General features: G+C 41.9%; 1 protein-coding gene across 27 annotated transcripts in view; it reads left to right on the forward strand.

Annotated features, from left to right (window-relative positions):
- The window catches only part of PDE1C (phosphodiesterase 1C), a 388068-nt gene that overhangs the window by 314190 nt on the left and 48354 nt on the right, over nt 1-25524 (forward strand). For all 27 annotated transcript variants that reach the window (XM_083822144.1, XM_083822164.1, XM_083822155.1 and 24 more), the window contains 5 exons: nt 8575-8675; nt 11144-11272; nt 17256-17357; nt 18715-18835; nt 21855-21936. In XM_083822144.1, coding sequence (XP_083678270.1) covers nt 8575-8675; nt 11144-11272; nt 17256-17357; nt 18715-18835; nt 21855-21936 — 535 coding nt within the window. The remainder of the gene's footprint in view (nt 1-8574; nt 8676-11143; nt 11273-17255; nt 17358-18714; nt 18836-21854; nt 21937-25524) is intronic.

Genomic DNA, 25524 nt, shown 5'->3' on the forward strand with positions numbered 1-25524 from the left:
AAACTGCCACCTGCTATGCTGGGCCTCCTTCTACCAAGAGCTCTTGGTGTCAGAGGCCCTAGCCGCTCAGCGACTGACAGTCTGGCCACAGGGTCCCCCTACTTGTAGGGCTTGGAAGACAAGGCAGTGCGGTGGCTTGTGACATCAGGAGGCCATGGCAACGTGATTCTGACACTGTCCCATTGTGAGCAAAATGTGGCAGTGTTGGGAGTTAGGGCCTAAGATGGCCTGAGAGTAGCCCCAGTTTTGAAGGAGGAGAAAGGACGGGGGTGCTGAGAGCCCCTTCCTGGGGACGTCTCCCCTGTGCCATTTTGCTTGCCAGGGAGAATGTCTTCCCCTGGGGCACAGAGACCTGTGGGGTCTCCAGCCCCCCATTCATCCTGTGCCTGGCATCCCTTTCCATGAGGTAGCAGTGACAAGAGTGTTCCAGGAGGGTCGTGGTTCTCCAGTAGCCCGCAGCTGCCTGCAAGTGGAGCCTCCCTGGTGGCCAACAGTAGTAGAGAGAGGTCAAAGCATGACAGAACCCTGCACGTGGCCAAGGGATACACAATCAATAAAAAACTGTTGAGTTTCAAGTATTTTGTGAGCCCTCCTTTTTTGTCCCATTTACGCCACCACTGGAGCATGAATAGGTGGCATCACTTCTTCCCCGATCCCCAAGGGTGAGGTGTAGAAAGGAGAGGGCCTGGCCTCCTCTGGGGCATTGTGCTAGGTCCACAGGATGGGTCGGTTGGAGGGCCTGCGAGGTTTCTGGGGCCTGGTGGTGGTGGGATTGTCCTGTCTGAGTATGGGAAGGCCAACTGGGGGCTGGTGTCCTCAGCCTGTTCTCCCCTCAGCTACAAAGCACGTGGCTTAAGAGAAGGACAGTCCCTCCATGGCCCTGCAGACAGACGAGATGGAGATCAACCATACCTCTAGATAAGTAGTTAGGACAGATTTGATCTCTGCAAGGGAGGTCTTGGTAGGAGGAGAGTTTATGGGGAAGTGGCAGGGGTGCATAATTTTCTGTCCGCCATCAGCTGATTCCTGTGCATCTCGAGCAGTGGGAAAGTGTTCAGAGCCTAACATCAGGTAAATAGGAAAGGGAGGTGTTTCTGTTTCCTGCACTGTGAATAAATTACAAATAGTGTGCCAAGAAATTGTGAAGACTGTTGTTGAACTAAGAACATCTAAGCCAGTGGTGTTGGTGTTTCTGGTGAAGGCTTGCTGTGCCTGTGCTGCTATGGTTGTAGGTGATCCCAACGCCCCCCGTTTTCCTGGCTGGTTTCAGGGTTTTGCTTCCACAACTTGCAGAGATGCAGGAGGTCATACTGACTGTTAAGCTGTCCTGTGGACTCACAGGGGCAAGCGTCTCCTCTGTTACTTCATGGCTTCTTTGCTCCCTTTGGCTCCTGCTGTTTTGTGAAGGCCCCTGGTGTGGACCGCATGTTTAGAGGACTGGTTGACAGTTCTGTGGGTTAGATTCTGTCAAGCTCAGTCAAGTTTGGATAAACTGGAGAGGATGGGGACCCTGCAGGCTCTGGAGCACTGTGCTAGGTCTGCAGGATGGGTTGACCCTTGTCGACCTGTGGGTGACCCATGTTGGAGCAGCTTGCTCCTGATGGTTGGACCCCATGGTACAGACCCATGTGGGAGCAGTTCTTGAAGAGCTGCTGCCTGTGGGCAGCCCCTGCAGGATCAGTTCCCCTCCAGGGGAGGGACCCCATGTGGAGCAGGGGCAGACAGTGACCATGAGGTAGCGGTGGATACAAGCATCAGGGACTGACCACAGCCCCCAGTCCCCGTTCCCCTGTGCCGCTCGGGGGGAAGACGGGGGGAAGGTGCTTTTAGTTTGCTTTTAGTTTCTTACTGTTCTAGTCTGTTAGCGACAGGCAATAAATTACATCAACCTCCCTATACCGAGTCTGTCTGGCCTGTGATAATTGGTGAGTGATCTCCCTGTCCTTATCTCAACCCTTGAGCCCTTTCATCGTGTTTTCTCCCCCTTTCCCTTTGAGGAGGGGGAGTGAGAGAGTAGTTGTTGTGGAGCTCAGCTGCCCACATGGGTAAAATCACCACATAGTTCTGCAGGCATGCGTACATTTCTAACTTCTCTTGTTTATTCCCTATACTATGTGAGTTAGTGTGGAGACATTTAAGTTGCGCCCCTGATGAAGCTGACTTACTGGAGTGGCTGGAATTCCTTTGTGCTGTTCTTCAGGTTGTCTTCTGCTGACCTGTGACCCTCTTCCAGGTTATGGGCATCTATTACTGATGCTGCCATCAAACTGGGAGGAACGGGATGGACTGAGGTTTCCCTTCCCTGGCAACTCCAATTTAAAGCCCTCTTCATCAGCTTGGCAAGCCTATGACCGAAGATACTCTTTCCCTCCTCTGACAGGTGGATCCCATCAACCCACAGCAGACCAGGTTTCTCAAAGTGAGTCCCATGGTCTAAGTAGCCGAAACCCTGTCTGTGGCACCAGTTGTGCAATCATCTGCCAGATTCAACTGGCACTTTCAATCCCCTTCCCTTTGACCAGGAAGACTGATGAAAAAAATTACCTGTGCTCCTGAGTCTCTTATTGCTGCTGCCAGAGCTCTTTAATCTCTCTTGACACGCCTCAGACTGCTCCTGGCTCCATTACTGGTGCCCACATGAAATAGCAACAGTGGATAATAGTCCTTAGGCTGTACACAGCTTGCCAGTCTCTTGGTAACATCCCTGATGCAAGCCCCTGGTAAGCAGCAGACTTCCCTCAAGAGCAGATCAGGTCAGCAGATGGGTGTCTCCATACCTCTCAGAATAGAGTGTCCTACCACTGTCACCCTTTGCCTTTTCTTAGCTGGACTAGTTGTTATTATGCAGGGAGCAGACTGGGCCTTACTCAGCTCCACCCATCCTGCAGCAGGTCTTTCCTTTTAAGTCTGCAGAGGGGTGAAGCAGGTCTGTAAAGGCACCTCAGGCTTTGGGGGAAGACTTTCTCCTGCTGGTCCTTGCTATTGCCAGCCTCCACCCTGTGGTGTTATTGGTCCCTCTCCCTTTTGTGAGTGCTGCCGAGGGAGTTTTGGGCTGTTTGGCCATGGGCTGTGGGTTCACTGCAGACTGTGCTGGGATCCAGCTGTCTTAACTCCTCCTCAGTCTCCCTGATAATACGCCACCTTCTCACTGCCTCCTGCAGCTTGGCCACCTGGTGCAGGAGGTCCTCCGCACCTTTTGCAGGCAGGTCTGCTGCCTGTCCCTGCCCCTGCCCCAGGGAAAAAAATCTAAGCACTTCCAGCAGTCAGAAGTCTGCACTGCAGCCTCATCCCTCAGAAGCTTTGCCTGGGTGGAGGTATCAGCTGCCACTGAGGTAGACAGTGCAGACTGTGCTGCCAGACCTGCAGCCTTTACCCTTTCATGGATACAGGTGATCCTAATGCCTCCCTTTTTCTTGACTGGTTCCAGTCGTTTGCCTTCCGACTTGTATTTCATTACTTGTTTTCCTGACACCACCTCTCTTGGTGTTCTCTGGTCTTCAGCTTCTTGTTTCCCCCGGATTACATTATTTGTTCTTTTCTTGGGTATAAATTTAGATTACTTTTTTTAAAGGCTTGGATTATTTTTCTTCAGTCAAGTTATTTAATGAATAACTCACAGCAAGTACTATTTCAGTCAAATAACTTTGATTCTCCATTGAACTCCTTCCTGAATGTAAGACTGGGCTTGAATCATTGAGGAAGAAGAGGATATTTCAGAAATATCAAGGGGATCTATGTCTTTATAATCCCACTGATAACACTGGAAGTGAGAGTTGCCTCTTCACCATATGTCAATAATAATATGTATAAAGTCTATGTATTCAGTGCTATAGTTGTGCAGTTTCATAGCAGTGAGCAGACTTTTGGAACAAGTACAGCCTCTTCTCTTACCTCATTTCTTCTTGGAGATTGGAGAATATATTTTCTTAAAGTTAATGAAGATTAAACTATTTCAGTCTACTTGCTTTTCCTCTGCTTTTATACACAATGCTTCTCTGAAACAAAGGTGTTAGCCCAGATTAAAGACAGATCATTCTGAAAGTATGTCATGTAAAATATTAGCTGGCCTTCTGCAATATTAGCATCATTAAATATAGCCTAATAGCACCTCAGTGGCAACATATCTTGCAAAAAGTTTCTGGGGTCTGTTTAGCCAAGACTGCTATACAAGACTGCTGTTATGGTGGAGTTGCACTCTGGAGGCTGTAGTGAATTGTCAGCTGTTTCCCAGGAATAATCCCATGCACTAGCTGTTCCCACAGCCAAATGATATGTCGCATTTGGTTTAGCATCTAATGTAGCACAATAGGAAAGCACTCTCCTGCTACCAGGAACAAGGGACTTGCAGCACTGCATGACAACAATAACATTTCAGCTTTGCTTCCCTTGCTAGAATTCTTTTTTTGCCTCTTTTCTTCTCCTTCTTCTTCCTTCTTCTTCCTTCTTCTTCCTTCTTCTTCCTTCTTCTTCCTTCTTCTTCCTTCTTCTTCCTTCTTCTTCCTTCTTCTTCCTTCTTCTTCCTTCTTCTTCCTTCTTCTTCCTTCTTCTTCCTTCTTCTTTCTTCTCTTACTTCTCCCTTCTCCCCACAGGATACAGCCCATCTCAATGTGAGTAGATTAGTGTTGTTTGGAAATGAGCTCTGGAGGTCATCTATCCCAATCTCCTGCTCACAGCAGGGTACTTCTTACAAACATATGTAGTATGTTCATACATGCTAAAGAAAGGTAGGGGACATTTTCCTCTTTCCAGAATTTTCTCATATCAATATCTTCTCCTTCCTCTAGGGTAAACAGTTGTTCAGTTCATGACTTTCACAATATGTATGCAAGGAATTTGGACAGGCTGGAAAGCAAGACTTTGATGTCAGAGAGCATGTTGGGACCTTTGGTTTAACAATTAAAAAATCATAAAAGATGATCATTAAAAAAATCATAAAAGAAAAAACCATAAAAGAAAATAGAAACGATGCCCTCATTTACCTTCTTAGCTTATTATTTGCAATGTAAAAAAGTACTTTTTTTCAAACTTAAATAGTTTACATAGCAGTCATTTGTTCTAGTGTCAAAGGGAAGAAACAATTTTGTGGTTTGTCTTTATACTGTTCATTTTCCTCTCTCACGTTTCGTGTTATTTACAAGTTCTCTCAACAATTTAGTTCCAGTCTTTTTTTTTTTTTTTCATCTGCTTTCTTTTCAAGTAAAAATCTTCTTTCCTTCTAATCACATACAGTGCCTGAAATCTCTGTAGTTTTCCTGTTATTTTCTTGCTCAGGATGATGCCTTGGAATGAATTAGGTATAGCCAGACGTGTGAAGGAGAACGTTTTGGGTTCCATCATAGACATAATGAATTTGGAATTAGTCTGATGTTTTTCTCCTAGAGGATTATTACAGAAGCACGAATGGTAGGAACAAGTTCCAAGAGCTACTTTCCTTTAACTCAGATGTTCAGGTGTGATCAGCATTTTATTTGGTATTATTTTCTGATTAATCTTTATTGTTATTAGGAATTGCCATATGATTTTTTTTTGTTGAATACAGACAGGTGGATTCAAGTGGGTACAAATGTGGTGCAAAAGTTAAAGCTGACAATTCTTTCTTTGATACTGTCAAGAATTACATAAGAATGTTTCATACAGAACACCTGTAAAACTGCAGAAGGGCAAGATTTATGTCACATCTGTTTGTAGCAAAGAGAAGTGAGATCCTCCTCTCCTCTGCACTACTGTGGTTAATAACCAGATCATCATAAGCTTATGGGCTCTGAAAATGGTAAATGCTTTGGAACAAGGGGCCATAAACTCAGTGCAAGGAACTAGGCTAATTATTGCTGTCTTTGCTTTGCCGCTTTTTCTTGGCAATACATTCCATTCATTTTGTTAGATTTGGAAACGCTAGTCTTTCCTCTTCCTTTTTCTTTCTGCATGCATCAGTCCTTTTATTTACATGCCAATGACTTCCCTTAGTAGCTAATTCTTCATATCTATTATATGTTTGTGAAAGACAATCATGCCTCATTACACTTTTTTTGTTCCCATTCTGGAAGCCGATACTTGTTCTTTCACGCCTTTCTCCCCACCCTTCCATCGTTGTTGAAGGTTTCGTTCTGGATTGACTTTGTCAGCCCTTTAGAAATCAAAAACTTTCACATTTCCTTGCTCTCTTCACCTGTAACAGTATCCTGCTGCTTTCTCAGTCATTCTTCATGTCTTTGTTCTTTAACAGTAGTGCTCTGTTCTGCAAGATGAAGTCAATTACAGACTAGTACAGGGTAATATCATGACTTTGATGGAGATTACTTCCGTTCTCTGCAGGCTCTTTGCCATCTTGTTTGCTTTTCCTTACAAGGTTGTTGCAGAAAAAAGGAACTAAAAGGTTCCAATTGTTTGCCTGCTATTTTTCTCATATTACTCACAAATCTATTTTGACTTTGTGCTGCTTTCCCAAACTTATTAATTATCCACAGTTTCCAACTGTAATCTCAGTCTGTATTCTGAGCTGCCTTCCTCAAATACTGTTATGATATTTAAAACGGCTCCTCAGGTGTATTACACCCTATTGAAAACTTACATTACCCTGATATTGTTCAGCAAATGATGCTTTGATAGAGCATGCAAGTTTGCACTTTTCGTATATGTGCCTTAAGAGATTAAGGAAGGAGACAGAATGAAGCACAGAGCTCATTGCCTTGGTGCCATTTTAAAGCTTGGGTCATAAGACCCTGCTGGAGTGCGACTTGTCAGATGATGCCCAGAAGGTCCAAAGTGGATGCATTAGACCAGCTGGGTATGTGTCCTGTAGTGGTTCTACTTGCTTATTGTGGATTTGCTCTGCCAGTCCCTGAGTGGGTCTGCCTGATTTTTGTCTATCATGTGGACTATCTCCACTTGGAAAATGGTAGAACATGGCTGAGAAAATGAAGTTTGAGTCTATGTGTGAAGCCTGGAAACCCTAGTTTTGTGGTTTTTTTTTCCCCTGGTGTAGTTGTCAGAAGTTTGGTGCTTGAAAGTTGAAATTATGTTCTATCAGCTGTAAAGCATTCCTTATTCACAGTTCACACTTGAAAATAGAAGCATGATGGTTATTTCTCCACTACCAGCACTGTTTGTTCCTGTCCTTGACCAATTGTGTAAAAAAGGAGAAAGTACTTTAGTTTCTCTGTCTGCTCATTTCTTGATCTCTTTACCCTCAAACTTCTCAAAAATAATTAAAAAAAAGTAAAAAGCAATTCAAGATCTACCTTGATGATGGTCAGTGTCATTGTGCAAAATATCTCTGGAAAGTAACTTCAAACCACATATTTAATATAAGGAGGTCTTTAAAGCTGAGACGAGCTTCATTCTCCAGCTGCACAGCCATTGATGTTTGGGGCTATCTCCAGCAGAGGGGCTGGGGCTGTTCCAGGCATGAAGATGACAAATAAGTAAAAAAAAAAAAAAAAAGAGAGAGAGAGAGAAAGTGTTATGATTGCTAGGGCTATGCAGAGATAAAGGCAGGAGAAGAGCTGGACAGGTAGCTGTGTGCAGAGCCCCACAGTTATCTGTGCTTCCCCTGCATGTGGTTAACAGACTGGTGGTTGTCCCTGAGCTACAGCAGATGTCTAGAATGGATTTACAAAACAATTCTGCCTTTAATGGGCTTTGAATTAAAAGACAGTTTCTATGTGAATTTCAGTCAAAATATTTACAGGTTGACAGTGTGCTGTTAAAAAATGTTTGGCAACCACTGTGGTAAGGGTTTTCTCCAAATTGTAGGAGCATTTCATACAAATATTTACAGTATCTACAGTATCTAGAGCCTTTGTCTCTGAGGTACTTGATCCTAACAGCACTCCTTGCATTGTTACCAGTGGAAAAACAGAAATAAAAAGGCTGATTGACTCAGAGGAAAATTATTAAAAGCATCTGAGTCATTTAGAAATCTAAGATGAAAGTGACAATAGCTTTGAAAACTAAGACTTCAGCTAGGCAATTACGGGAAAAAACAAAACAAACAAAAAAAAACCTTAGGGCTTTCTCAGATGTTTCTGTGAATGATAAATAAATAACAAGTTGTACATCTTGTGAGGCTGTGTTCCCTGTCCTCCTCATGATTCAGTGATTGACAATGACTCCTCTAGTTAGTGGAGATAAGTGACATTCTTCTGTATTTGAGACTGTTGCAAAGGTCAACTGAGCTGCAAATACATACCTTGGTGGTATGTGCATACCTGTATATATATCATCCAGTTTTTCTTGAAAAAAAATTGACCTTTCCCTCTCATCCTTACATGTTGCTTTTTAAGAAGGGCAACTCTTTTCCCTCATTCTGTCTTAAGCCTTTGTCTTAAGACTTATTAGTTCCTGAAATTATTTTGCTGTAGTTCAATTTACTTAGATGAAGCTTCAGGAAAAACACTGGTTCAGCTTTGGTGTATCAGCCAGAGAAGTATGCTTTAAAACAGCTGGCAGGCTGCAGGGGAAAGGCAATGATGTGCAGCATTGACTGTCAGCAGGGGATAACTTGCCTTAAAAGACAAAAGCCTTAATGCCTGGGAAAATGACAGCTTATCTGATTGCTCTGTAATTTCTTTTCAGCACTGGCTGACAGAGTTGGAGATCTTCGCTATGATCTTCGCAGCTGCCATCCATGACTATGAACACACGGGAACTACCAACAACTTTCACATCCAGACACGGTGAGGCCATCATAAATCATGATGAAGGGTTGTGAAATAGAAGGGGAAATTTTTGGAGAATAACAGCATAGCCACACAGAAAAGTGCAGAAGCCTTTGCCTTCAAGTGGTTCAGGAGGAATGTTTGTTTCCTTAGGCTACATTTAATTTTCTCTTACAAGCATTCAATTGAAAATATTTGAGTATTCTAGGTTCCTGAGCATTGTTCCGTACTAGTAATCAGGAAAAAGGAAGGTCCCTAAATGTTTCTGTGTAAAGTTGCTGAGGACTGATTGCTGTACAGACTGATGTCTTTCATTGAAGGTATAGTTTTAGAGGAGATACTATAGTTCAAGGGTTCACTGATATCTGTATTCATCAGTGAACACCAGTACTACGCATACTATTTTTACTTAGTGGAAAACCATACCTGCAAAAGGGGATATGTTTACTATTACCTCTTCAGGTAATAAATTATTGCACTCATTTTAAAATCTTTGTAAATTCCTAAAGAATAATTGGTTGCAATGATAAACTGTCTAGATGTCCTTGACTGACATGGCATACTTCGATATTTCTAACATGCACTGCATCTTACCCTAAATTAGATAGCTGGAGTATGTTAGTTGAATCATGCTGTGTATCCCAGATATGCAAAGGTTGCTAGGGTAGATCATACATATGCTCGGGAAAGCTTAGGTACACTGAAACAAGTTTCTGTCTCTGTTCTGGGGTAAGCTTCACTCTACTGCTTACAGCTTCATGCATGCAAGAATTAGGGATATGCTGTATTTCCCAAATAGAAAATAGCTATAGAAAAGTTCAGGGAAGGACAGTGGTAATTTAATTTTTGTAACACTGAATAACAGAGGGTGTGAGATGTCAGGGGAGAAAAATTTACACAGCTCTCTGGGAAGCAGAACTGAGTGGGGACTATAACAAATCATATTCACTTCCTGTTGCCATTAACTTCCAGCAAGCACTTTGTCTTCAGACCAGTTTAGCCATTCAGATCCATGCCCTGGAGCTTAAAATTAAGGTGTGAAGTAGCTTTGGTCTTATTCTATCCCACTGGCGTTTGGCCTTCTGTACAGCAGAGCCTAGTGCACAGATAACAGAAAGCTGTTCAGCTATATCTTGCTTATAGCCGACTTACTATTATGGAAACAATATAGGAGTGCATCTCACAATTACTTACCTGGGTATACTCTGGCTTCGATTTGAGAGCACCATACGCAAGAGCTGGAAATGAGCCTCATGATTCAACCCTAAATTTATGTCTCTCTCTCAGTCAGAAAGCTCTCAGTAACTTTTTCTTAAGCATATAATAAAAAGACTGGGTGAGTCTCGGCTGATGAAATAGATTTTGTGGTGAATTTTGATCTTTAGTTTTTTGTTTTGGTTTGGTTTTGTTTTTTTACTGAATAGCAACGACAAAGTATTAAAAGTGCTCTTGAAATGCTTGTATCTGTGCTATAGGAACTAACCTCTGTGGCTGATCAAAGAAAAACTTTTGAATGTGAGACACTTTAGACAGGGAAGAAGCATAACTTCTTTCACTCTCAGTAAGTTTGCAGATGACACCAAGTTAGGTGCATGTGTCGATCTGCTCGAGGGTAGGAAGGCTCTGCAGGAGGATCTGGATAGGCTGGACGGATGGGCTGAGGCCAACTGTATGAAGTTCAACAAGGCCAAGTGCCGGGTCCTGCACCTGGGGCGTAACAACCCCAAGCAGAGCTACAGGCTGGGAGATGAGTGGTTGGAAAGCTGCCTGGCAGAAAAGGACCTGGGAGTATTGGTTGATAGCTGAATATGAGCCAGCAGTGTGCTCAGGTGGCCAAGAAGGCCAACAGCATCCTGGCTTGTATAAGAAGCAGTGTGGCCAGCAGGACTAGGGAAGTGATTGTCCCCCTGTACTCGGCTCTGGTGAGGCTGCACCTCGAGTACTGTGTTCAGTTTTGGGCCCCTCGCTACAAGGAGGACATGGAGGTGCTCGAGCGAGTCCAGAGAAGGGCAACGAAGCTGGCGAGGGGTCTGGAGAACAAGTCTTACGAGGAGCGGCTGAGGGAGCTGGGATTGTACAGCTTGGAGAAGAGGAGGCTCAGGGGCGACCTTATCACACTCTACAGGTACATTAAAGGAGGCTGTAGCGAGGTGGGGGTTGGTCTATTCTCCCACGTGCCTGGTGACAGGACAAGGGGGAATGGGCTAAAGTTGCGCCAGGGGGGAGGTTTAGGTTGGCTATTAGGAGGAACTTCTTTACTGAAAGGGTTGTTAGGCATTGGAATGGGCTGCTCAGGGAAGTGGTTGAGTCACCATCCCTGGAGGTCTTTAAAAGATGTTTAGATGTAGAGCTTAGTGATATGATTTAGGGGAGGACTTGTTAGTGTTAGGTCAGAGGTTGGACTAGGTGATCTTGGAGGTCTCTTCCAATCTAGACAATTCTGTGATTCTGTGATAACTTTTCCTATGTCTTCTTTTAAATCCCAGGTCAGACTCAGCCATTCTATATAATGACCGGTCTGTGCTTGAAAATCACCATGTTAGTGCAGCATATCGTCTTTTGCAAGATGATGAAGAGATGAATATTTTGTCTAATCTCTCAAAGGATGACTGGAGGTAAAAATGAACATGGTGTCTGCTTTGGAACGTTGTAACATCACCATAGTCTGTTATTGCCTTGTTTGAAGAGCAATATGCGTCGCTGTATATTGTACATTAGTATTTCTATTACTAAGAGAAAAAAAAAAAAGCTTTAAAAAGTGTTTGTCTTGCTTATTTCTGCATTTGTTTTTTACCTCAGATAGCAGTAAGACTAGATTTTGTGACGGTGAATAATAATATACAATTTGACTCCCATGTAATTTCAGCAGTTCACAGAGACACCCTTTATACGCATCTGTTTATAAATTAGTGAAGAGGTATACAACTGTTTGTTCATGCAAAAGCATAAATATAACCTCTATCTACTTAGACACCCCCTGCTTGGAAATTATAAATGGGCCTTAATGGAAATAAGAATAAAGTCCAAGAAGCATAAATCAGCATACTATATATGCCAACGTGATGTAAGAAGCTATAATTTAAAACAAGCTTCATGCAACATATGATTTATGTGCCAAAATCAGTCCATGATTTGTTTTCTAATAGCAGACAGTTGAAACCGATGAGGGAACTTTCTGCCTTTATGGGGAATTTTGAACTCCAGAGGATGGTACATTAAAAATAGCCCAATCTGACAGACAGGAAGAATCCTGCTCCGTGGTCTTTCTCATAGGAGGGAAAGTGACTTGTGGGATCTTACATAAAGCATGATGTCTCCTGCATACACTTAAATGTGATACAGTGCTGAGCAGTCAGTTCATCTTACCTATTGGAAATGAGGGGAAATTAGCCTTTCTCAGAGTCTTGGCTTCTAGTCAACTGGTTAGTGAAGGCTCTGCTTCCTAATGACTTTCTCCTGAATTTCCTGTTTATTTTGACTTGTGGATGGTGACATAATCCTGTAGCTGAGCGCCGGGAAAAAGATTCAGGAACTTAAGTGTCTGGTTTCAATCAATGGGAGTGTTGTGGGGGAGCGGCTTGAGAAATCCTACCCCCCAGTATAGAAAATAGTCTCATGGTGGGCAGCAAGCAGGAACTTAAAAAAAAAAAATCTGCATTGAGGTGTTAAAAATCTAATTTTTTATTTTTTATTTTAGCTACAGTTGGTAATGCCTTGTCAAATATTGGCAGCAAATTGCTGCTTCCTTTTATGTTGGCGAGGGAAACGCAAGGAACTGACTAGAAACAGCAGCCTTAGAGCCACTGTCTACAAGGATCAACAGAGCAGCTGCTTGAGAATGCTTCATTGCATAGACACTGTCTTTAGGAAAACAGTCTGCTTTGCAGCTTTAAACTGCTTGTGGTTGAATCAAAACTAGCTTCAGATGTTTCTCATTAATTCCCTAGTGTCAAAATGTGTATTCTGTTGAGCTATATGTTTAGACCTAAAGTTTCAAAGATTAATATGTCTGCTTTTTAAGAAATACTCTAACCGCCTGAACAAAAATATTGAGTGGTTTAGATTGCTTATTTGTTCTCTCTCAAATAGGGCTGTATTATTTTGTAGCTGCTGAACGAGCAACAGCTGCAGAATAAAGACCATTATATTGATGTGCTCTAATGCCAAAATGTTATGATTGTTATGTGCCTTTGCTTTTGCATGCCAGTTTGAAATCCCATAGGCAAACATTTGGGAAGCATTGGAAATATCAGTTGACATCAGCAGGATCTATGGTGCTGAGAAAAAAAAACAAGAAGCCCACAGTTTCTCAGACTGGTACTCAAAAATAAGTCTCTCAGTACCAATAGGACCCCAAACATGAAAGGACGCTTTGGGAAACTGTTAAAGCATATCTACATTTAATTTTATTTTTGTAGACATACCTGATAAATCACTTTCAGCAAAAAGTCCAAGTGATGGCCCTTGGAAAGCAAATTCTTAAGTGCTGTTTTGAACTAAGCTCTCATTATATTTTGACAGTATTAATAAGAGAAGATCTGATGATCAGCACATTTCACAATCCTAGAGGTATATGTGGGTTTCATCAGTTTTGTGGTATTCAGTCATCTAGTTAAGGAATGCATTTTCAGGAAATAAATGTAGAAAATTAGACCTATATTTCACAGTTGGAAAAGAAATGTGCACAGGTTTTGAGGGAAAGCAGATGAGACTGAAAGAGATCTTTTGGGCTACAGTCAAGCAGAAAAGAGATGAATGCTTATTAGTACCTAAACAATATTTTACTCTCCATTTTAAAAAACCTATGCTCCTTATTAAATATTTGAAAGTCAGTTCGGTTGCCTCATGTGATGAATCCCATTTGTGCAAGTCATCAACAAGTAAATGAAGAAACTATAACAAAAACAGATCACAGTGAATTAAGAAACTAAACTGCAAAGCAAACAGATGCTTTCTAAGATACTGTTATAGATGTATTTTCTGGCAGTGTATTTCATTGTTAATAATTTCCATGCAATTTATTGAAACAGAGTGTGCAAGCCCTTTGCTGTCAAGTACAGGATTAAAAAGGCACCTGGAAAATGTTTAGCTCCTTAATGCTGTATCAGAGTACAGCTTCGGGAAGTACAGCTTTCATGCAATTCTGATTTTGTCAGTAAAGCTGCTTGAGATTTTGTCTCTTAGATAATTTTGAGCTCTATTTGTCAATCAGTGTTTATTCCTTTGGAGATTGCAGTGAGAAACCTTGAATGGTTCTGACTGAAGACAACTTGGGTCAGAGCTTTCTTTTGTAAATAAATAGCAGGTGATTGGTTGCATAATCACACAGTTTTCTTGTAAAAAATTTTTATGTATCCAGCATGGCCACATGCTTATTCTGGGTGTTATACCTTTAGCGAATATCAGCCATTGAAAATATTTCGTTGAAGGTAGTGTTTTTCCTTCATCCATTAATTTCCATGAGAATCAAGACTTCAACTGGGCAAACTGGGCAAAATGCCTCCCCAAAGGAGATATTCCTGTTGGTTCATAGCATAGAGATCAGGTGATCTAAAACTGTCTTTTTCTTTTCCTTTTCCCGTGAATGCATGGGGATGCGAGTGCTTTGCTAGAATACATTTGCTAGAATACAAAGACAAATCCAACGATGTAATGTTCTCTAAAGCAAAAAAGGTAAGGGTGTGAAGTAATTATTCTAAAAAGCAAATAAAGATATGTTCCAGATGGAGATCAATGCAAGGCTTGGAAATATTTAGATGTCAAGTCATCCAGAGTCTATCTATCTCAGCAATCAGTAGTAAAGATACCATAAAACTGTATGTGCTTATGCAACTGTGCCAGATACCATGTCTTCATGCATATCATCTGCGGGACCTTGGTTAGAAAACAAAAAATCAAAGCTCTGATATTGGCCATAGGACGAATTACTCCCCAGTGTGTGACAGTAATGAAACAGGAAATTCAGTCCAGGTTTTCGTCTTCTCCAATTGCTTTTCCTGACCTTGCTCTCTCAACATTATCGTATCTTTCCCTAATTCTACAGGGGCTGTTAAAAGGCATGGACAAGTTATCTTAGAATTTATTTTCAAATTTGGTAATTTAGAACTTTTTCTTAGTGGTAGGTTATGAGAACATAGTAACTCCCTGGCTCCTGGCCTCTGGCCTCAGAGAAATGTATCTCTACCACAAGATGAAACATGAAAATATAATAAGAAATATTCAAATCCTTAATTGGTTAGAGAAGCAACACAGCCAGATCTGTAAAGCAGACTTTGAGTCCACAAGAGATCTTCAGTTGAGGTGAACTGCGAGAAAACCCATTTCCAAGCCGTCAATATTCTAATAGTCCTAGTGACCACTTTCATATATGTCCTACTTTCAGTTAGGACAGAGTTAATTTTCCTCCTAGTAGCTGGTAGGGTGCTATGTTTTGGATTAGGATGAGAAGAGTGCTGATAACGTGCTGATGTTTTAATTGTTGCAGAGCAGTGCTTACACCAAGCCAAGGACTTTTCAGCTTCTCGCTCTGTCCTGCCAGCGGGCAGGCTAGGGGTGCAGCAAGAGCTGGGAGGGGACAGACCCAGGACAGCTGACCCAAACTGGCCAAAGGGGTATTCCATACCATCTGGCGTCATGCTAAACAATATACAGGACTGGCTAGCCGGGGTGGGGCGCTGGCTGCTCGGGGACAGACTGGGCATCGGTCAGTGGGTGGTGAGCAATTGCATTGTGCATCACTTGTTTCGTACACATTATTATTAGTAGTACTATTATTATTATTATTGTTATTATTATTTTCCAGTCTTAATAAACTGTCTTTATCTCAACTCACAGGCTTCACTTTCCCATTTCTCTCCCTCATCCCAGAGAGGGAGGGGGAAGGGTGAGTGAATGGCTGTGTGGTGTTTAGCTGCCGGCCAGGTTAAACCACAACAACATGGTTGCATTTTTGTACCATAAACCCTTGACCTTTGTAGAAAGACATTTAGACATCTTGATTTTAATACAAGTTCCTCTAATTTATCAGGCTGCTTGCAAAACCACAATATTTAAAATATTTTCAAGTTCTTCTGGAGCACTGAAATTTCTGACAACCTTGTGGAAAAGTATAAGCTTTATAGATGTGTGTGTGTCTAGTGAGGATGTATTGGTTTCCCCATTAAATTAATATTTTGGTGTTGTAATCTTGTCTGTGATAGATCACACTTGCATTTCAGCCCACACTGGCTTTCATTTTGTCTCTGGTTTGGAGTGAATCTGCTTTCTCTCCAGCTGTGGGAGTTCAGGTCCTTGGGTCCTTGTTCCACAAGTGTTTTAAGCTGCTGTCTGCAGCACTGCTGCAAAAAGAAACAGTTTCTCCTATCTTGTCTGGTTCCTTTTGCTTGTATTGACAGAAAGGTTTTTGCTGCTGGGAATGCACCAAACCAGGGAACTGACCAGGATTGGCAAAAAATAAGATCCCCATAAATTTAAACTAATTTGGTTTTCAGCCACCGTATCGTTTCCTTGAATGCTGTTGGCTACCCAAGTGCACGTACATAAGGGTGGGAAGAATGAGGTGGGTATGCTGTAGGTAGAGTGAGGCCAGCAGATGCAATCTTAATGTGTGTACAGAACTGGGAGGCCACGTTACGTGACACCCATGGGACTGGGTAAGCACAGAGGTCCTGGGTCTCTATGCACTGGTGGCCTGGGGCTGGAACTTGAGTACAACCACCAGAGGCAAGAGAGACATGCTCAAAATAGACCATGTCCTTCATGAAAGATTCATGAAAAGAAGAATGACAACTTTTATTTTTAAATGAAAACTTACCCATTTCTGAATCTCCCAAATCCTGAGCTGGTATGGTAACTTTGGACTGTTCTTCCTCTGTTAACCCATGGGTGTATGAACTGAGAGAAACAGAAAAGAAATTTACATTGTATGCTAGAGCAGAGAGTTCCGATATTTTAAAATGTCTAGGACATCTACACTGACTTCAAAGGAATTTCGAGCACATCCTAAAATGTTTGTTTAACAAAAATACATAAAGGAATAGTTTGAATGAGTAATATCAAGGAAGCAATGCAGGTTCTCAAAGGTATCAAATGTATGTATACAGTATATTTACAAGGAAATGTTTTTAACATTCTGTTTTTCCTTTAATAATATTAATAGCTATTGATCAGTTTTAGTCAACTGGATAGACATCCAGGCTCAAAAGTTCACCTGATTTTAGGTGAACTAAAGGTTTCAAGGTTTTAAACAATCTTTTTGCTTCCTTCTAAGAATGCCCTATAAAAGAAATCAATCCAAGAAGTCTGTGTTTACTTGAAAAGGGAATGCTAGTGCTAATACTCTCTTCACAAAGGTCTAGGATTTCTTTTAGGAAGGATTAGCCACCTGGCTTAATTTGCAGCCCTCCCACTCCTGTGTTTGTAGAAAATCATTGATCTTCCTCCTGCTCCTGGAAAGAGCGATAATGGAAAGAGTGACATGCAAAGGCAGAAAAGCTGTCAATAATTTGCAGATAGACAACAAAAGAACCTGGAGCATGTCTGATGCTGTTTTTTATATTTCTTTTTCCTTGCTTCTCTCATCATGATGCCATCCAAAAGGGAATTCAGAGCTCTGGTGATTGAGATGGTGTTAGCCACTGATATGTCCTGTCACTTCCAGCAAATCAAAGCCATGAAGAATGCTTTGCAGCAGCCAGAAGGGTGAGTCACTTCATAACACCATGCAGTGAGGGGCTGCATTTCAGCTGGTGCTTTGCCATTATGTTTGACTTCAAAAGCACCTCTCCAGAGGCCCTCACTCTCTTTGATGTCCACATCAATTCCGTTTATGCTGTTGAATTTTGAATGAATTCACTTAGGAGTGGACATCCCTCTATACACAGGTCTCTGTTCTGTGCTGGTGGACCAAAGCTTGCAAAGGTCACCATGTTGGGATAAGCCTCCCTGGTCATGACTCTTTGTATATGACAGTAACATCAAGGACATAATCAAGCTGAGTGACCTCCACGTCTTGAGTATGACTCAAGGGTATAAGATCTGCAGAAATACAACTAATGCATTGCCCTTGTGTAGATGGTAGCAGATGCCACCACTGCAAGGGGCCTGCTCCATAACCAGAGGCAAGATGAAAACAACCTGAGAGGCACCAAGGGAAGGACTGGAACGTAACAGATGGAGCATTGTGTGGAAGGCCTTGCCCATGGCAGGGGGATAGAAATTGGATGATCTTTGGTCCCTTCCAACTCAAACCATTCTATGATTCTATGATTCTTCTTCCCAGTAAGACAGTGAGAGCTGTAATATTTTGTCTACAGCCTTTTCCCATAAAGTTCCTTTTACACTGCAGAAAGCTCTGAGTGATGGTATTTTTTTTCACTCTAGACACAGGTCTGTCCAGAACCCCCAGAATTATACCTATATCAGACCAGAGTGTGGCTAGCCACTTTGTCCTCACAAAAGGTACAGCTCTTCCAGGTGTATCAGGCAATCAAAATTTAGAGTTAAAATCTTAGACTACCCATCCCAAGAAAATATTATTTACTGGATTCTTGGGCTAGCCTCTCAGGTTACAGTTTTAAGAAATTGCCAGTCTTTCGCCTTCTATGGAACCAGACACAAAAATCACCTTCTGACCTCACAGTAGTTTTCTAACAATGAAACATTTACCAGTTACTGTGTAGAATCACCAGCGTCCCTGAGATCAGATCCTGTTTACTGCAGTAAGATGGTAGAGATTAAATTATTTTCTGAGCTGCATAAAATGCAGCCCAGATGAAATGGGGAATGTAGTGGCTCTTCAGGCCTGATTGTGCAGGCAAGTAAGCCTGGAAAAGAGCTCAGAAAAACTGAGCAAAGTTTCTCTTTGTGCTTCTTAATGTCTCTGTTCCAACAGGAATGGTGTATGTTGGAGAAAAAAGACAATCTTTCATAGTCGTCAGGTTTTAGAAATACAGGTATCACTCCACTAACGTGGCCACATTTTCCTGTTTAGGTGTGATTTTTGTCGTCATTCTCCACTGCAAGTACAATTAATTTGTTTGATCCTTTGGGTTTTCAGAATTGACAAGCCGAAAGCCTTATCACTGTTGTTGCATACAGCAGATATCAGTCATCCAGCCAAGGCCTGGGACCTCCATCACCGCTGGACCATGTCTCTGCTAGAGGAGTTCTTCAGACAGGTAAAGCTGGGGAATTTCCTCTGCATTTTGGCAGCACAGAGAGAGTATGTAGTGTTGGGCAAGGAAGTAGGAAAATTTGAACACAGATCTTTTCCTTCTCTGATTTTCTCAAGAACCTTCTAAATGATGTGAAGCTTTTTTGTCTGGCACCGGTAGCACTGCCTATTAAGGTTCTTGGGAAGTTAGTGTCTGATACACTGCCTACAGATAAAGGCATTGTCTGGGAAGCTAAATCGGGCTAATTACTTTTATAGGTTCAGTATGTGTTTCTAATTAGCAAAAGACAGAATATATGATGTTCTGCTTAGCTGTAAAACCCTAGAAAACAGATTCAGGTAACTGTACTTTATAGAGCTATACCTGTATTTTTGGGGTAAATGTGAAAAATGCATTGCCCTTTACATGATGTGAATTTCTCTAGTTTATATCTCATAGTGGACCTCCCATTGATGGACCCACAAATCTAGACGAATCATTAAGCTCTATGTGATAGTTACAAGCTCCCCAAGTGGCTAAATGAAAGCATGTAAATAGCTGCCTTTAAAAAAAAGAAGTAAAACTAAACAGAGTGCTTAGGAATATATGTGATACTTTTCCCCAATATGAATTAGTAAACTAAGCCAAAAATTAAGTGGTTTATTTCCCTCCAAAGTTCAATAACTTCATGTTTTATAGTAAATCTGAAAAAAAAAGCCAATTTTTAAAAAGTTTTAACAAGTTTTTAAAATGGCATCTGCTTTTAAAGGCATTGCAGGAATGCCTTCTTAATAAGGATATTGCAAAAATTTGCTTTGAAATGAATCCTTTAATTTGTTTTTCAAACCAAGAATGGGTTTACTAGGTGGAAGCAGGTAAATCATGTCTTCAGCTGTCCGTGCATTGTCACACGGGAGACTCATGTAAGAAGGATGATCTTCACATACATTTTAGGGAAGACTTTACCTCTGGGCATGTTTATTCTTTTATTCTATGTTTGTTCTTCTATTTTAGCTCTAAAGGGTACTAAATTTGATAAAATACACCATTGCTGAGTGCTCTAAAGATTGGTAAGGGAATTAAGATTAGCTAGATGTAAGATCACAAAAAGCCCAAGTTTGGATCTGCTTTACAAGTGTAATAAAGACAAAATTATTTTTTTATGTTTTCACTGGGATAATTTACTTTCAGCCAACAAATCCTATGTTCATTTTGAATGACAAATGTCTTCACATTTAGATAAAGTTTTATGTAAAACTTGCATTCTAGTTCCAAATTAAGACACAGTATTAACTCCCTTTTTAGGAAAACTCTTAAACTTACCATGAAGTGTAGACTTATGTTCATTGAAGTTATGTAGTAGTAGGTAAATAAATGCATCCCTACCTGACAGCAGAAGAGCAACACACGCTCTTCTCTGCATACAAGCTAAAAAGTGCCACTAGCTAGAGGGGACCATGGGACTAAGAAGTTGGGCTGGCTTCAGTTTAGGTATTTATTTTCTTACGCTCTTTAAGTGCAGATTATTTCCTATCCTTTCTGTTTTGTGCTTTATGAGACATAAAGCCTCACTTAAACGTCGTCAGTGCAGTTCCCCAGCCCTATTGGTTTCCAAGTATTCTGTGATGTGACACAGGTCTTCCTACATGACCCAACTGCGCTGTAGATGTGAATGCTGCTTCTGAATACTTTTTTTTATATATATATATATATTCAGCAGCTATGGTGAGCATGTCTTAAAGGAAACATCTTGTGTGTTTTATTTATGCAATTTAGCCAGCCATGAGGGATCTGCCCAAACAGCTTAGAAGTCAAGTATCTCTTTGAGCAGTCAGGAAGGCAGCTAGGGGCTCCTTGCTAAATAGAATTAGGCAAGAGAATTAGGAGTAAGAGAAGACCTATGATTAGGTAAGAGCTGGCATTGAAAAATTATTTCCTGAGAGATATGGCAGACAAAGTAATGCAAGGTTACTTTAAAATATATTTGTGTTTAGTTTCTGTTTTACCCTGAGTTTTGAACATTGGACTCCTAACGTAAAGCAAAATTGTGCCACAATGGAAGAAAATTATTGTTTCACCCAAAACTCTAACAGAATTTATTCCTCCATTTCATGTATGTTGTATTAACAACAAAGAAAAGACACTTCTTATGCCTACAGAAGTTATTCTCTAATTTGTTTGCTGGGTATTTTAACTTCCAGTTGGCATTAGTCAGAACACCGCCATGAACTTCAGCACAGTTAAAGTAAGCTGCTGATTTAAGGAATTGATTCTCTAGTATATTTAACAAGCTATTTAAATTTGAATGCTCACAGTGGATTACTGAAACTATCTCATCCTATGTGTCCTCTCAGCATAAAGCAATTTATAACAGAGTGACTGAACCAAGCTTTTTGAGAATAGGCAGCTTGAATGACTGGAATAAATGGGGTTATAACACTTCATCTTCTGCACGATCTTGTGATGTTAGAAAAGGATTGTCAGTTCTGAGGGCTGTAAAGCATGTTTGGACTTCTGCTCTTAAACACTTTCATAAAAGTTGACAATGTCAGTGTTTCCTATGGACAAAGAAAGTACTCTGCATCTGGCCAGCTATGAGTGAAATCCTTATCTGAAAGACAAAAAAAAGGCATACAAACAAGTGCAAATCCTGAAAGATCAGCCTGACACTGATGTTTTCTCTTGAAAGTTTTGTTCCAACAATTGGGTTTTGCTGAGTTCTCCAGAGAGCTACAATGAGAAGTGTTTTTGTGCTCAAGTGGGTGTTTAATTGGTTCATGGAAGTACCAAACAGCAGAGAAAGCTCTGAGGAAAGATTCAGTAGAATTAAGATGCTCAATTCACAAATTTCTCCTTGTACAGCTACTTTTCCAGCCAGACTCAATTGTCCACAAATAATTTGTGTTTAAGAAACACACACAAATATACAAAACCCACTTCACTAGAGAAAGTAAAATGTGTGGCTTTTACAGCAATGACCTAAGATATCAAAGTTCAGTGTGTCTTGTCTTGTTCTAATTTATTCTCAATTTTGTTTCTCCAGGGTGACAAAGAAGCAGAACTAGGGCTTCCTTTCTCTCCATTGTGTGACCGCAAGTCTACAATGGTTGCTCAGTCTCAAATAGGTATGTCCCTTTTGGTTCATTCTAAGATTCTTCGACAAATAAAACTTATTCTTCCCTGTGGGGCTAAGATCACAGTGATCATTTGGAACTAGGTTAAAGAGAGGAAATAATAAAGTGCAATGGTGTTATTTTCTCCAGATCAACAGTTCAAAGCTGAGGAGACATTAAATTTATGGTGATGGATCTATGCAGTAAATGAGTTACCTCTGATCTGACTGCAGGGCTGACTGCAGTGCCCAGTTATGACACTACTCTGTGGTTTTCTGAGCTGTGGATAAGAGGTGTGCATGGCAATGTGTTGAGATATGAGTATCGTTAATGGGTATGGAAACCTAATATCAGTCCTTTTGATGACCTGGGCAAAAAATATTGCTTTTTTAAAATTTCATTTATTCCTGCCTCTCTTTCCCTCCCGTTGCTCCAAGCCAACTAATATTTTGTACTGAAGCAAAGCAAACAGCAAACGTTTTTCAACTCCATCCATTCAGAAGCAAATATCTTTTTACAGACTCACTGGTAGTACTTTCTCTACCTCTCACAGAGTCAGAGAATCACAGAATGATTAAGATTGAAAAAGACCTCTGGAGGTCATCTGATCCAACCCTCCTGATCAAGCAAAGACACCTACAGTGGGTTGCCCAGGACCATGTCCAGATGGCTTTTGAAGATCTCCAAAAAGGGAGACTTTACAACCTCTCTAGGCAACCTCTGCCAGTGCTCCATCACCTGCACAATAAAGAAGTGCTTCTTGATGTTCAGACAGAATGTCTCATGTTCCTGTGTGTGCCCATTGCCTCTTGTCCTAGCATTGGGCACCACTGACAAGAGTCTGGCTCGATCCTCTTTGCACCCTTCCTTCAGGTGTTTATAGGCATAGATAAAATCTCCCCGAGCCTCCTCTTCTCCAGGCTGAACAGTCTCAACTGTCTTAGCCTCTCCTCATAGCAGGGGTGCTTCAGTCCCTTGATCATCTTGGTGGCCCTTCCTTGGATTCTTTCCATTATGTCCAGCTCTCTCTTGTACTGGAGGCCCCATAACTGGACACGGTACTCCAGGTGCAGCCTCACCAATGCTGATTAGAGGGTAAGGATCACCTCTCTTGACATGCTGACAATACTTTGCCTAATGCAGCCAAGACTACCCTTAGCATTCATAGCAGCAAGGGCACATTGCTGATTTGTGTTCAACCTGGTGTCTACCAGGGATTCTAGGTCCTTTTCTGCAAAGCTGCTTTCAAGTTGTGTGGCCCTCAGTGCATACTGGTACCTGGGGGTGTTCTTCCCCAGGTGCAGGACTTTGCACTTCTCCCTGTTGAACTTCATGAGATTTTTGTCCAGCCTGTCAAGGCCCCTCTGGATGGCTGCATGGCCCTCTGGTGAGTCAGCCAGTCCCCCCTGTTTTGTGTCATCTGAGAATTCACTGAGGCTTCACTCTACCCCACTGTCTTCTCCAATTATTGAGTGAAAGGTGGGAGGATATGGAAACAAGTCTGATATTTGGGGAGACGTCAAGAGGAGTTAAGTGAAGTAAACACGTTCAGCAGGCTGGGAGCATAAAAAGAAAACTTTTCCAAAAGAAAAGTTGAATTTGTGGGTAGATTGTTATACCCAGAAAGCAAGTGAAATAGAGAGGAGAAGAATGTGATCTAACCTTGACTGGAGAATAGAGTACCAAGCAGAACAAGAGAAATATAATGGTGACCCTAAAAATGAGGGAACTGAGTCCAGAAGCAGAAAGAAAGCAAATGTATTCAATGAAAACAAACAAAAAATTTGAAGTATGAAATTTCTCAGCTGTCTCCTGAGCTGTAAAGAGCTGGCCAAAGAATAAAACAAAGATATTCCCAAACTTAGGAAAGTTCAGATGCACATCTGTGCCTCAGAGCTGGTTTTTTTTGTTTAAAATTATTTCATTGTTCCTGTTAGGCAAGCCATTCTCTGAGGGGACCCCATTCCAGATTTTTCTGGCTCTAACAGTTTAGGCAGTTCAGCCAAGAATCTGAACTTGAAAAGCCATGCACAGGCCTAGCTTAGTTGCCAAACATATAAGAGCGTACCCCTTCGTAACAGTAACCCAAAAAAGTGGGTATAAGTGTACGGCACAACACAAGTGCTGAAGTAATTTGTGTTTTGCAATCAGCTCTGTGGAGGGAAGCAGCAGCAAACTTTGAGAGTTACAGTCTCAGTTAAAACTCATATTGAGGACTCCTGGGCAGACTACGCCTGCTGCTGTGCTATGGGAGAAGGTAATCCCTCTTTGTCTGGCTCATGTGGAGGAAAGGGCATGTAGAGACATCTCTTTCATACGGGTTCTAGCAGCTTTCAGTTATGTCCCTCACTCCTTACAGAGGAGAGGAGCTGTGCTTCCCATGCAGCCCCTTCCACATCCTGGTGTATGGTTGCAGTGTGCTTGGAATACCATTTGCCTTGTTCTCTTCTGTTATGCTTCTTTGTCCGGAAGGCCAGGAGATCCAAGACACTTCTACACTGATGCACCTTGTGTCAAGGGGATCGAGTGTACCCTCAGTAAGTTTGCAGACAACACCAAGATAGGTGCATGTGTCGATCTGCTCAAGGGTAGGAAGGCTCTGCAGGAGGATCTGAATAGGCTGGACCGATGGGCTGAGGCCAGCTGCATGAAGTTCAACAAGGCCAAGTGCCGGGTCCTGCACCTGGGGCGTAACAACCCCAAGCAGAGCTACGGGCTGGGAGATGAGTGGTTGGAAAGCTGCCTGGCAGAAAAGGACCTGGGAGTATTGTTGATAGCTGAATATGAGCCAGCAATGTGCTCAGGTGGCCAAGAAGGCCAACAGCATCCTGGCTTGCATAAGAAGCAGTGTGGCCAGCAGGACTAGGGAAGTGATTGTCCCTCTGTACTCGGCTCTGGTGAGGCTGCACCTCGAGTACTGTGTTCAGTTTTGGGCCCCTCGCTACAAGAAGGACATGGAGGTGCTCGAGCGAGTCCAGAGAAGGGCAACGAAGCTGGCGAGGGGTCTGGAGAACAAGTCTTACGAGGAGCAGCTGAGGGAGCTGGGATTGTTCAGCTTGGAGAAGAGGAGGCTCAGGGGCGACCTTATCACACTCTACAGGTACATTAAAGGAGGCTGTAGCGAGGTGGGGGTTGGTCTATTCTCCCACGTGCCTGGTGACAGGACAAGGGGGAATGGGCTAAAGTTGCGCCAGGGGGGAGGTTTAGGTTGGCTATTAGGAAGAACTTCTTTACTGAAAGGGTTGTTAGGCATTGGAATGGGCTGCTCAGGGAAGTGGTTGAGTCACCATCCCTGGAGGTCTTTAAAAGATGTTTAGATGTAGAGCTTAGTGATATGATTTAGGGGAGGACTTGTTAGTGTTAGGTCAGAGGTTGGACTAGATGATCTTGGAGGTCTCTTCCAGCCTAGATGATTCTGTGATTCTGTGAAGCCACTGCAAAATTGAGGATGAAATAAACCATCACCAAGATAATTACACTTTATAAAAGAGGCAGACGTATATAGTTAAATACTATCACTATACTCAGTTTGTGCAGTTTTGTAATCCATTGACATTAATAGGCCACTGCCTATAAATCTTGCTGTCTAGCATTGTAAAA

This window comes from Anser anser, assembly GCF_964211835.1.
Source record: "Anser anser genome assembly, chromosome: 2".
Classification (NCBI taxonomy): domain Eukaryota; kingdom Metazoa; phylum Chordata; class Aves; order Anseriformes; family Anatidae; genus Anser; species Anser anser.